Below are 14,021 nucleotides of genomic sequence, written 5' to 3' on the forward strand. Positions count from 1 at the left end.
TGAAGGGTGGTCCTGTTGAAAAAAAGTATCTTAGAGCGGCAGGACTGGGGAAGGAAAGAAAATACTTTCGTCAAGCGAAGGCACAAGGAAATGCTGGTTGAATTTCTAATCTATTTTGGAGAAATATACTCTATAAAGACAGGTAGGGTAGGCTACTTATAAACCAGTTTATTTTTGTATCGCGTAAAGTAATAAGACGTTGGTTAAAACGACGTTATAAGATATATATTGGTGAGGTTTGATTTCGTCATTATTCAGTTCAACGATTGATAACTTCATGGCTTTGATCGCAACTGATACTGATCGTAGCTGCAAGTTGAACGGGTCGTCGACAATTTACGGTAGGATTGGCACAAGACAAGGCAAGGCAAGCAGAACCGGTAAAATGCAGCCCAAAGACACGGAATATTCAACAGATGGGTTACCCAAAGCGTTTTTACACAGTTTGAGGACAATCTTTGACATCCTTGATGATGGGAAGAGAGGGTATGTGCACATATCAGAGATTGAGAGTAGATGGCAAGGGGCAGATACTCATGATTTGCCTGGCGGGGTTATGGAGTGCCTGAGGCGGGTGGCCCCACGGCATGGTTGCCTGACATTTGAGCGCTTCGTGGCGGGACTGCGACACTCCATGTTGAACCCGGACAACAATAGCCACATAAAGGCTCAGGCTTCACTGCACCCGAAACAAGCACTCATGCACTCCAAACAGCACCATCTGCCAGCGCAAAAACCTGCCCCGCTCTCTACTTGCTCTGTCGGAACTCGGATTGAAAACAAAGTTCGTCCACTGGGTCCAAGCAACGGGACCAATACGCATCACAACCGCGCGTCCTCACTTCAGAGTCGGTCCAGACATGAAGAGGGGAACACTGCATACCCACCAGTCACCTCTGTCGTAGGTGGTCCCATGCGCTACACCAATGCGTGTTATGAGAGAACAGGCAGAAGTTTGGAACGGATAACCATTGTGCCCGAAAGCGGTTCATATCGAGCTGATTCGGTTTGGTTGGGGAAGCAGGCGCATCGACAGCAGAGTCGGGTGAGGTCCATAGAGTCCCTTGCTCTCGAGTCACCAAGCCTCCAAAAACCAAGTAAGTTTGAATGTCACTCTTGATTGATTATCAAAGATCAATAAGATCAGGACCAGTCTTCCATCATCTCTCTCTTGCTCCACCCATGTGTATGTATTTTGTTTCTCACTATGCTAAGCGATCAGGGAAGACTCATTTCACTCGAGTAATGGTCCTCAGTTATAAACAGGTCAGGGCTATTCTGCTGCCTCAGTCTCATTGACCCAGGTGTGGAGGTAGAGGAGTATAAAACACACACCCATTACACCCATTTCTATACCAGACTGTCATCACTACTGCAGCACTAGCACCAGGTTACAACACGTTTAGCATCAGACTAACTGTCAGCTGCCCTCTGAGCTGCTGTTGACACTACAGTCCCATGCAGTCTAATTTCTGCCTCAATCATCCATAAGAGTTCCTGCATTCCAGGCAGGCTGTGGTTTGAACAGGACAAGTACTGTACAAGAGGCTAATTGATTTCTAGCAGTGGATGGTCTGAAATCACATCCTCTCTATTATTCTGAATGTGCCCACCACTCTCAGCTTGTCATTGCTACCAAACCTAACCCTTCACTACACACATGCTGCTAGTGTCTGTGTTTATCGACAGTTCTCTCTAAGAATGTGACTGTGTTTGTTCTCTCCCTCTCTGTGGAGGTGATACGAACAGCCCCACCGCTGCTGTAAGTCTTCTAACCCTGGAACCTCTGGAACCTCTGGAACCACTGGAACCTCTGGAACCTCTGGAACCTCTGGAACCTCTGGAACCACTGGAACCTCTGGAACCACTGGAACCTCTGGAACCTCTGGAACCACTGGAACCTCTGGAACCTCTGGAACCACTGCGTGCTGAGTACGATAGGTCTGCTATGGCAACCGCACCGCCCTTAACCGCAAAGCGCTATAGAGGGTAGAGCGGCCGAGCTCCCTGACATTCAAGATCTCTATATCAGGCGGTGTCAGAGGAAGGCCCGAAAAAATTGCCAAATACTTTAGCCACCCAAGCCATAGACTTTTCTCTTTGCTTCCGTGCGGTATGTTGTACCGGAGCATCGGGTCTCTGACCAACATGCTCCGAGACAACTTCTATCCCCAAGCCATAAGACTGCTATATAGTTAATAAAATGGTTACCCGGACTATCTGCATCGACCCAATTCTGCATTGACTCCATACACACTCACAATACTCTACCCACACTCTCACACACTGACACTCTCACTCACACACATGCACATATACACATACACTACATACGCACACACACACAGAACACACACATACACACACTTTCACAAATCATATATGCTGCTGCTACTCTGTTCTTATTTTACTCTTTATTATTATCTATCCTGATGCCTAGTCACTTAACCCTGCCTTCATGTACATATCTACCTCAAATACCTCATACCCCTGGACTTTGATCTGGTACTGGTACTCCCTGTATATAGCTCCATTCTTGTGCATTTTATTCCTCTTGTGTTATTATTTTTATTTTGAACTCTGTATCGTTGGGAAAGGCCTAGTAAGTAAGCATTTCAGGTTAAAGTCTACACCTGTTGTATTCGGCGCATGTGACAAATACAATTATTTGATTTGTTGCCGAATGGCCACATTAAAACAGAGCCCACAGCTAGGGGCCACAACTAGGGGTCAATCCTTCCACACTCTCTGGGTTTTTACTAATGGAGGAGCTCAGCTAACGTGATTTTGTTATCGTTATTTCAAAGCCCTGGTTTGCCTCTCAAATCTCTCCGCTTCAGTGAAGAGTGTGTAATTGAATAATTGACCTCCAACTCATCCAGAGTGAGTCACAGATCATGTCTCAAATTCCTCTGGATGCTTAGCCAGAGTTTAGACTGGGGTCTGGGCTCCTCATATTGGGATCATCAGCTCAACTTTTCCTGGTCCTGTCCTGGTCTCCCTCATTAGACTGACCTGTGTTCACTGAAGTCGGGAAAGCTATGGAGAAAATCCTGCTCTCTCTCTCTCCCATGTGCACACAGGAACTCTCTCGCTCTCTAATGGCCCTGCTGAGTCCGAGCCTGTCTGTATCTATAACTGGGACTGTCTGGAGCTATAACGGTGACGTGTCCATGTCCGTGAAGCAGCCTGGAGGCCCTGGCTAGCTACTTACATCAGACACACTCTACCATGTAGCGCCATGGGATTGGAGAGTGTGGTGAATGGCAATGTAATCTCCCCCAGCAAACCCGCTGGATTAGCACAGATTACGTGCGGAGCAATTGAGGCACGGCAGCGGTTAAATCCTGCCCACCCCTGGCCAAGCAACCATTACCCTGCTCTCTCTTCTCTCGCTGCGCCCTGGTCAAAAGTAGTGCACTATATGGGGAATAGAGTGCCATTTGTGATACAGCCTCTTGGGGGATGTCCAAAACCATGGAGAGAGGTCAAGTCTGCCCGGCTCTCGAACTCATTGAAGAGGCTGATGTGGTATTGGAGCAGGGTAATGTGAAGAGGCTGATGTGGTATTGGAGCAGGGTAATGTGAAGAGGCTGATGTGGTATTGGCGCAGGGTAATGTGAAGAGGCTGATGTGGTATTGGCGCAGGGTAATGTGAAGAGGCTGATGTGGTATTGGCGCAGGGTAATGTGAAGAGGCTGATGTGGTATTGGAGCAGGGTAATGTGAAGAGGCTGATGTGGTATTGGCGCAGGGTAATGTGAAGAGGCTGATGTGGTATTGGAGCAGGGTAATGGGCCAGTGGCTGGAGCTGGACTGTGGACAGAGCTACTGACCCCAATGCTTTAGTACCCTGCCAGAGTTATGCTGACATAAAGGCATAATAACAAGTATCACTTTACTGGATCATCTGTCAAATATTTCCCACACTTTTAACGGCAGCTTCTGGACAACATCACTGTGGGGGTGATATGAAATCCATGCCATACAATGCTCTAAACACTGAAAAAAGATTAGGAAATATTGAGAATTGTTTATGGCTGCAGTGCCTGCTGTTCTATCTCTGTGTATCTGAGCAGTGAGCTGTAGGCAGCCACACAGGCAGGGGAGGCTGTGTGGAAGTGGTTGGACAGAGAGAGAGAGCGCGAGCTTGTCAGAGCTTGCTTTTCCGACCCGTCTGACTGCAAATGACCCGTGAGGCGTGAGGAACAACTCCCCTAAGGGAAAAACAGTCTCTGAAGCCAGAGACCATTCAGGGAAGCACAGATGAAGGGGTGTGTGTCTCTTTGTTAACAACAACTTGTGCGCAATATCTAATATTAAGGAAGCCTCGAGGTTCGGCTCGCCTGAGTTAGAATACCTCATAAGCTGTAAACCACATTATTTCCCAAGAGAGTTTTCATCTATATTTTTTGTAGTAGTCTATTTACCACCTCAAACCGATGCTGGCACTAAGACCACACTCAACGAGCTGGATAGGGCCATAAGCAAACCAGAAAATGCTCTCCCAGTGGCGGCGCTCCTAGTGGCCGGTGACTTTTTAATGCAGGAAAACTGAAATCCGTTTAACCTAATTTCTACCAGCATGTCACCTGTGCAACTAGAGGCAAAAAAAACTCTGGATCACATTTATTCCACACACAGAGACTCATACAAAGCTCTCCCTCGCCCTCCATTTGGCAAATCTGACCATAACTCTATCCTTCTGATTCCTGCTTAAAAGCCAAAACTCAAACAGGAAGTACCAGTGACGTGCTCAATACGGAAGTGATCCGATGAAGCAGATGCTAAGCTGCAGGACTGTTTTGCTAGCACAGACTGGAATATGTTCCGGCATTCATCCGTTGGCATTGAGGAGTTTACCACATCAGTCACTGGCTTCATTAATAAGTGCATCGACGACTTTGTCCCCACAGTGACCGTACATACAGTTGAAGTCGGAAGTTTACATACACCTTAGCCAAATACATTTAAACTCAGTTTTTCACAATTCCTGACATTTAATCCTAGTAAAAATTCCCAGTCTTAGGTCAGTTAGGATCACCACTTTTATTTTAAGAATGTGAAATGTCAGAATAATAGTAGAGTGATTTATTTCAGCTTTTATTTCTTTCATCACATTCCCAGTGGGTCAGAAGTTTATATACACTCAAATAGTATTTGGTAGCATTGCCAATTTCAGACTACGGTTTGCAACTGCACATGGGGACAAAGATCGTACTTTTTGGAGAAATGTCCGCTGGTTTGATGAAACAAAAATAGAACTGTTTGGCCATAATGACCATCGTTATGTTTGGAGGAAAAAGGGGAACGCTTGCAAGCCGAAGAACACCATCCCAACCGTGAAGCACGGGGTGGCAGCATCATGCTGTGGGGGTGCTTTGCTGCAGGAAGGACTGGTGCACTTCACAAAATAGATGGCATTATGAGGAAGGAAGATTATGTGGATATATTGAAGCAACATCTCAAGACATCAGTCAGGAAGTTAAAGCTTGGTCGCAAATGGGTCTTCCAAATGGACAATGACCCCAAGCATACTTCCAAAGTTGTGGCAAAATGGCTTAAGGACAACAAAGTCAAGGTATTGGAGTGGCCATCACAAAGCCCTGACCTCAATCCTATAGAACATTTGTGGGCAGAATTGAAAAAGCGTGTGTGAGCAAGGAGGCCTACAAACCTGACTCAGTTACACCAGCTCTGTCAGGAGGAATGGGCCAAAATTCACCCAACTTATTGTGGGAAGCTTGTGGGAGGCTACCTGAAATGTGTGACCCAAGTTAAACAATGTAAAGGCAATGCTACCAAATACTAATTGAGTGTATGTAAACTTCAGACCCAATGGGAATGTGATGAAATAAATAAAAGCTGAAATAAATCATTCTCTCTCCTATTATTTTGACATTTCACATTCTTAAAATAAAAGTGGTGATCCTAACTGACCTAAGACAGGGAATTTTCACTAGGATTAAATGTCAGGAATTGTGAAAAACTGAGTTTAAATGTATTTGGCTAAGGTTTATGTAAACTTCCCACTTCAACTGTAGCTGCATCACCGCTTAGTATGGCAACTGTTTGGCATCCGACGCAAGGCGCTACAGAGGGTAGTGCGTAGGGCCCGAGCTCCCTGCCATCCAGGACCTCTATTACAGGCGGTGTCAGAGGAAGGCCCTAAAAATTGTCTGACTCCAGCCACGCCACCGTTACCACACGGTAAGTGGTACTGATGCACCAAGTCTGGAACCAACAGGACCCTGATCAGCTTCTTCCCCCAAGCTATAAGACGGCTAAATAGTTAACCAATAAGCTACATGGACTATCTTCTTTGACCCTTTTTGCACTATAATGTTCTGACTCGTCACATACGCTGCTGTTACTTTTTATGAAGTATCCCGTTGCCTAGTCACTTTATCCCAACCTATGTACATATCTAACTCAACTACCTCGTACCCCTGCACATCGACTCGGTACTGGTACCCCCTGTATATAGTACCCCTAAGTTATCGTTACTCATTGTGTATTTATTTTTCTATTTATTCCTTGTGTTACTAATTTTTTATTTTCTCAACAACAAAAAAATGAGAAACATGGCCATTAGGCTCCGTCTTTCAATTAGCAATGCTGTTTCAAGGCGTGCAAATTAGGCTTACCTACACTGGTAAACAGTAACCTCCTTGGGTGCCACAGTCCAACTTGAAGATTATCTAGAGCCACTAAACTAGGTGGTCTACATATTTCCCTTGGCCTCTCTGAACCCCACATACACCTGCCCTCAAGGCACTATATCCAGTTACAGATTAACAGGATTTCTGGGAGTCTGGATACAACATGGAAAGGTGTCATGTTTTCTCTGCTCTGTTATCAATTATCACCTGAACTGTACATAAGGTCTTACATTTTATTCTCATCTCCCCCCTCAGAATTGTAATTTTCCCCCATTTAATACAACCCAACCAGATAGGGAAGCCTTTTGCCTTTGTTGATACAGCAGGGAGGAAGTTTAGCGCCCTCATGTGGTCACCAAAGGCACTGCATGGTTTACAGATTTCACTATTCTTAGTAGTGGCCTCTCTCCCTTTTTCTCTTTCTCTCTCGTGTTCTCACTCACTCACTCACGCACACACACACACACACAGTCATAGACTGTTCTCTCTGCTACCGCACGGCAAGCATTACCGATGCACCTAGTCTGGAACCAACAGGATCCTGAACAACGTTTACCCCTAAGCCATAGGACTGCTAAATAGTTAGTTAAATAGCTACCCGGACTATCTGCATTTTACCCTTTTTGCAGCAACTCTTCTCACTCATCACATACTGTACGCTGCTGCTACTCTGTTTATTATCTATCCTGTTGCCTAGCCATTTTACCCCTACATACCTATATGTACATATCTACCTCAATTACCTCCTACCCCTGCACATCGATTTGGTACACCATGTATATAGCCAAGTTATCGTTAATAATGTTGTGTTTATTCCTCGTTATTTGTCTATAATTTGTCAAAAATGTCTTTCTGCATTGTTGGGAAGAGCCCGTAAGTAAGCATTTCACTGTTAGTCTACACCTGTTGTTTACGAAGCATATGACAAATAACATTTGATTTGATTTGACACACACACAGGATTTGGGGTGGGTTTTTGGTGACAATGTGTTAGTCTGATGTTATCTCTTTTGATTGTTGGCTGGGAGATCAGTTCTATCACAGATGGAAACCGTTATCCGCTGAACACAACAGAGTAAATCAGAACTTCGCTCTGATGTCATCTCTGGCTTTCATGTCCATCTAGCTCTATGTATTTCATACTAACATTATATAAGTGCAAAAAAGTTTGTTCTTCCTTACAGGAAATGGTTGTGTTTCATTTGATGTATGAATTATCTGGGTACCCAAAGCATAGTTGTAGTAACCAGACAGTTGATACCTGTGTTCCAGACAAGACCTGGAAGTCTGTTGGTGAAATCAGGTAAAAATCTTTCTGACCACCCCTTCCTGCCCAATCTCTGGTCCAGGTATTGTGGAGGCTGGTTTACCGAGGTCCCAGAGTGAGTCAGCCACGGGATTCACTGCCTCCAGACGCCATGGGCGAAGCCGAGATGAGCAGAGACGCCACACCATCACCAACGGGGTGGATTACGGAATGGTACTTACGCGCACAAACAAACAAACACACACACTGTTGCATTATGCACAGTTTTTAGAGAGGAAGTCAAACAACCATGTTCTCACTGCTAGTGAAAACAGGTATTTGGTGATCCACAGACAATGGGAAAGTGTTCTTATAGTGGTGTTCAGTGATAGGGTTCGTGTTAAGGGTCAGTTCAACTTTTTATCTAGAGTAGGGGTGAAGCGGAGAACAGTTTCATGGATAAACAGGCCTATCTGCTCTGTGCAGACTGCAACTGCTGTAGGTCACTTTGTTTCGGTTGGCCAACACCCACCATTAACTCCCCCATTCAACCCCTCTCCCTACACCCCTCCCACCTTTCACTCAGTCCAACCCCTCTCCCTCTGTGGCCCTCCCAATCTCCTGCCCCCTTTCCATGCCTCCTCTCGCTTTCTCGTTCTATCCCCCTGCCTCTAATTTCTCTCTGAGCCCTACTCTATCCCTCTCTCTGTCTTCTCCTCTCCTTCCACTCTTTCTTTGTGTGGAGTCGTAGAGGGAGCTGCTCCCCCCTCCCCCCTCTGGCCGCCTGTCCTCATGGTAATGAGCCGGGTCGGGCCCAGGGGCCTGGAAGCAGGGGATTCGCTTGGCCCACCCGGCCCAGCCTGGACAGCTGTCTGGGCAGCCTACACCACTGTCTTCATCCCTCTCAGCAGCAGTCTGTACAGCAGCAAGGCGCTGCACTTTTTCCTCAGGGTGAGTGAGAACAACTACAGGAGAGAGGTCAGGAAAGAGAAGTAAAAACGGAGTGTTTGGTCATTGAGCTGTTTCTATGTATGTGTATGTTTATTACACACTTGCAGATGTGTGTTGAGCTGTGTCAAAATGTAACTATGGAGTTATGAGCAGAGTCAGGGAGAGATAACTGGTTGTCAACTAGCTGAATATTTGACAGTTCTGTGTCTGCGGTTGATGTGTTGTTGAAGCTAGTGGACAGTGCCAGTTTCAGTTTGTGTCTTGATGATAACCTGTAAACTCCTAGTTGTCATGTTGTTGCTTTAACCCTAGCGGGTAGTTTGTACTGTTTGGAGCTGCTGTGTAGATTAGCCCAATACCCATGATATTGTACTTTGTGCTTTTAGATAAGGCAACATCAGCTGTGTCATGCCGTTGTTGTATGCTTTGTCATTTACATTTTTTACATTCAAGTCATTTAGCAGACGCTCTTATCCAGAGCGACTTACAGGAGCAATTAGGGTTAAGTGACTTGCTCAAGGGCACATCCCAACGCTCTTAACCGCTAGGCCACCTGCAGCCCTGGTGATGTTAGCATCACCACACTGGTGATAGTTCTGTCAGCCAGCTCCCCTCTCCCCCTCCCGTACCCCCCGTCTCCCCTCTCTAACTTTTCCTCCCCCTGTTCTGTGTTCTCTCCCCCCTCCCCTCTTTATAGAGTGGATTTGCCCTGCCTGTGGCCCACCACACAAACACACAGCCTGACACTCTGGGTCACGCTTCATTCCAGGCACAACGCCCCCACCCCATTCCCCCACCCCACCCCATTCCCCTACCTCTCTCTGCTCTCTCTCTTTCATCCCTCTCTCCTCTCCTCTGTTTGCAGCTCCCATTCAACCCAGCATGGTCAGAGCTGAAAGGGGAAATATGTTTACTATGCAATGATGGCACAAGAGGTTTACCCTGGCTAGTTACAGTCCAGCTCAGACAACAACAACAACAACAACAACAACAGTATCAGTAGTTTGACAATACTGGTTGGTTTGGTCATTGCATTATGTCATTGTACAGACATGGTTTTCCCAACAGTGATAGTGTATAGAGAGGGAGGCTGAATGCCAGGAATGAGGCCTGGGTTGTGCTGTGGCACTGGAGGACAGGATGGTCAGCAGAACTCAATGCTGCCTACCTGTCACTGGGACAGGACGACCTGTTGTAGTAGCTACTGTTTACCCATTCTTAGGTCTCTGCATGGTTGCCATGGTGTCAGGCTGATTGCTCCTCTAAACAGTGTCTCCTTTTGAGGTCAGGGTACCACTCCAGCACAATTGGCCCGGTGCCATTGTCTCAGGACAAAAGCGGCAGCCAAATGTACAAATGAAAGGGTGCAGATTTTCCAAATAATTCAAAACAACATAACCATCATAAATGTGACATGCAAGCTTACTCAACATTTTCCCTCATCGCTTTTTTGGGGCGCAGGATGAGTATAAGCTTGAAGAGCAAGCAGCAAGAATACAGGTTCACCAAATTACTTCAGGTAAGTGACCATGTTGACGATGACAGTAAGAGAGATGTTGACTTGCTTTCCCTCCTACCTCCAGCTGAAGCAGATGAAGGAGTTGGAGCAGGAGAAGGACTCTCTGCTGGCTGGTCTGGACGTGTTGGAGCGGTCTAGAGAGTGGTACCAGACCCAGATCCACAACGTCACAGAGAGACAGAGACACGTGGGCCAAAGCAACCACTGCACGGTAAGGTCTGTTCATTAGGCAACAAACAGACAAAAACAAACTGAAACCGGGAGGGACTGCTATTGGGGTTCAATAAGAAACGCTCCTTTTTGTTTTCCATTGCATGCCCTAATGAAGATGACCCAGGGCATGTATCCAATTTAGTAGGAATTGATGATACAGTGTATCAATTATCTGAAACTGTCCAATTCTTACTCTTTCTCTCTCCCACCAGGATTTCTTCACAGAATCCCAGAATCAAAGCCGTATGAATGTTCTACTTCCCAAGCTGCAGGAAGTCAACCGCTGCCTTAATGACCTCATTTCCTGCTCTGGAACGGTGAATCTTGAAATTAGACACCTTACCTGACTGTGTCTAACTGAGCCTCTTCACTGCCCTAAAATGGGTGATGGTTGTCTCATATGACTGAGTAATTTCTAAGGTCAAATTGAATTCCACAGTAATTGTGAAGTGACTTATTTTCCTCTTACTGGAGTCCTCTCAGTGGCAATTAGATGTTGAGAGGTTGTTCTATGTTTTAGACAGAGAGTATAGTCAAGTCTAAACACTAGTCTTTACTGAAACATGGTAATTAATGGTGAATTATCTCTTTCTCTCTCTCCCTCTTAGCAGTCTTTCCCATCCTCTGGCACCCAGCCCACAGTGATCTCCTCCAGCTCCCAGCCTCCTGCCCCCCCACAAGCCATTCAAAGACTAAAGGACCAGAACCGCCTTCTCACCCAGGTAAACTGAACATATGTCAATGTATTGTAAATGTACAGATTTCCTGTACACCTCACCACTGTCCCTATATGATCGTCTAACCTCTACCTATCTCCTCTCCCTGCTGCATTGAAGCTCTGTATGTAAACTCCTTTATTGCACAATAAAGGCTTGTTTAAACTCAAAACGAACTTCTCCCCTGTCCATGTCTCTCGTCCTCCCTCCCTCCCTCCTTCACCACTCCTCCATCCCTCTCTCCGTCCCGGTGCAGGAGGTGACTGATAAGGGTAAGCGCATCACTCAGCTGGAGCAGGAGAAGTCTGCTCTGATCAAACAGCTGTTTGAGGCTCGCGCCCGGAATATACACGACAGCAGCACCATGGACTCCACCTTCATCTGAATACAGACACCATAATGCAACCACACTGGTCTCCAGCTCTATCTGACCCCCCACTCACAACATGACAACTGTATCAGCTCCAACACTCCTACTGGATTCCACACCACTTCTGGCATGATGAAAGCACCTTGAACTTTGACCCCCCCCCCCCCCCACTTGACCACTCCCTTTGGATCTCCCCAACTGCCCACTCCACTTAAAATGGCCTGCACACTAATCTGGGCCGACCACTCCTTGAGGGGAGGGACCCCCGAGTCAACCCTCCTATGATACAGTCAGCCTCACCCACTGGGCAAAAAGCCTGGAACACCACAGTCTAACCACTCCTAACTGGGACCTTCCCAGGATTCCACTCCCCCTTGATCACTCCAAGGATCTACTGTGATCCACTAGAATCCTACCTTATTGGACCAGACTGTACGTTTACCCACCCTCCCATCACAGTATAAGCTATGTGATTGGACATCATGAACTAAATTGAAAACCGTTACAATCACCATGACAACAGCTGCTGTACAAAATACATTTGTTGGAGGGACTTCCAGACCGATATACACACCACACTCTAAAAATGTAGATTTTTTAAAATGAAAATGTTGATGTGCTGTGATCTACCATTCCAACACAATGTTGTTAACCATTTATTCCAGATACTTTGATCCCAGTCACACTTTGGTAGATATTTCTCCCCTTCTATTCCAATATACCCACTTGTGTACCTCAAACCTTAATTGAAATGGTTGTTATGATGAGAAGCTGGGCTCTCCTGACCTGGAGGACACCATGACTGTATAGTATCTCATTTATGTCACTCTAAGTACCATTTTAAGTGAGCCAAATGCACATGATGTGAAGCACTAGTATACAGTTGAAGTCAGAAGTTTACACACACTTAGGTTAGAGTCATTAAAACTCGTTTTTCAACCACTCCACAAATTTCTTGTTAACAAACTATAGTTTTGGCAACTCGGTTAGGACATCTACTTTGTGCGTGACACAAGTCATTTTTCCAGCAATTGTTTACAGACGGATTATTTCACTTATAATTCACTGTATCACAATTCCAGTGGGTCAGAAGTTTACATACACTAAGTTGACTGTGCCTTTAAACAGCTTGGAAAATTCCAGAAAATGATGTCATGGCTTTAGAAGCTTCTGATAGGCTAATTGACATCATTTGAGTCAATTGGAGGTGTACCTGTGGATTAATTTCAAGGCCTACCTTCAAACTCAGTGGCTCTTTGCTTGACATAATGGGAAAATCAAAAGAAATCAGCCAAGACCTCAGAAAATAAATTGTAGACCTCCACAAGTCTGGTTCATCCTTGGGAGCAATTTCCAAACGCCTGAAGGTACCACATTCATCTGTACAAACAATAGTACGCAAGTATAAACACCATGGGACCACGCAACCGTCATACCGCTCAGGAAGGAGACGCATTCTGTCTCCTAGAGATGAACGTACTTTGGTGCGAAAAGTGCAAATCAATCCCAGAACAACAGCAAAGGACCTTGTGAAGATGCTGGAGCAAACAGGTACAAAAGTATCTATATCCACAGTAAAACGAGTCCTATATCGACATAACCTGAAAGGCTGCTCAACAAGGAAGAAGCCACTGCTCCAAAACTGCCATAAAAAAGACCGACTACGGTTTGCAACTGCACATGGGGACAAAGATCATACTTTTTGGAGAAATGTCCTCTGGTCTGTTGAAACAAAAATATAACTGTTTGGCCATAATGACCATCGTTATGTTTGGAGGAAAAAGGGGGAACGCTTGCAAGCCGAAGAACACCATCCCAACCGTGAAGCACGGGGGTGGCAGCATCATGCTGTGGGGGTGCTTTGCTGCAGGAGGGACTGGTGCACTTCACAAAATAGATGGCATCATGAGGAAGGAAAATGATGTGGTTATATTGAAGCAACATCTCAAGACATCAGTCAGGAAGTTAAAGCTTGGTCGCAAATGGGTCTTCCAAATGGACAATGACCCCAAGCATACTTCCAAAGTTGTGGCAAAATGGCTTTAGGACAACAAAGTCAAGGTATTGGAGTGGCCATCACAAAGCCCTGACCTCAATCCTATAGAAAATTTGTGGGCAGAACTGAAAAAGCGTGTGCGAGCAAGGAGGCCTTCAAATCTGACTCAGTTACACCAGCTCTGTCAGGAGGAATGGGCCAAAATTCACCCAACTTATTGTGGGAAGCTTGTGGAAGGCTACCCAAAACCTTTGACCCAAGTTAAACAATTTAAAGGCAACGCTACCAAATACTAATTGAGTGTATGTAAACTTCTGACCCAATGGGAATGTGATGAAAGATAAAAAGC

At 45.7% G+C, this 14,021-nt stretch overlaps 1 protein-coding gene across 1 annotated transcript; it reads left to right on the forward strand.

The window, feature by feature from the left end:
* Positions 1-277: 277 nt before the first annotated feature.
* On the forward strand, positions 278-12,519 carry LOC311099290 (suppressor APC domain-containing protein 2-like; the record flags this gene model as incomplete). Its single annotated transcript, XM_084140002.1, has 6 exons — positions 278-1,097; positions 8,011-8,141; positions 10,442-10,588; positions 10,803-10,907; positions 11,199-11,312; positions 11,563-12,519. 6 exons carry the CDS (start codon positions 278-280, stop codon positions 11,689-11,691), a joined length of 1,446 nt encoding a protein of 481 aa, XP_083996128.1. The 3' UTR covers positions 11,692-12,519.
* Positions 12,520-14,021: the final 1,502 nt, after the last annotated feature.

Source organism: Coregonus lavaretus (genome assembly GCF_964263955.1).
Source record: "Coregonus lavaretus genome assembly, chromosome: 24".
Taxonomy (NCBI): Eukaryota; Metazoa; Chordata; class Actinopteri; order Salmoniformes; family Salmonidae; genus Coregonus; species Coregonus lavaretus.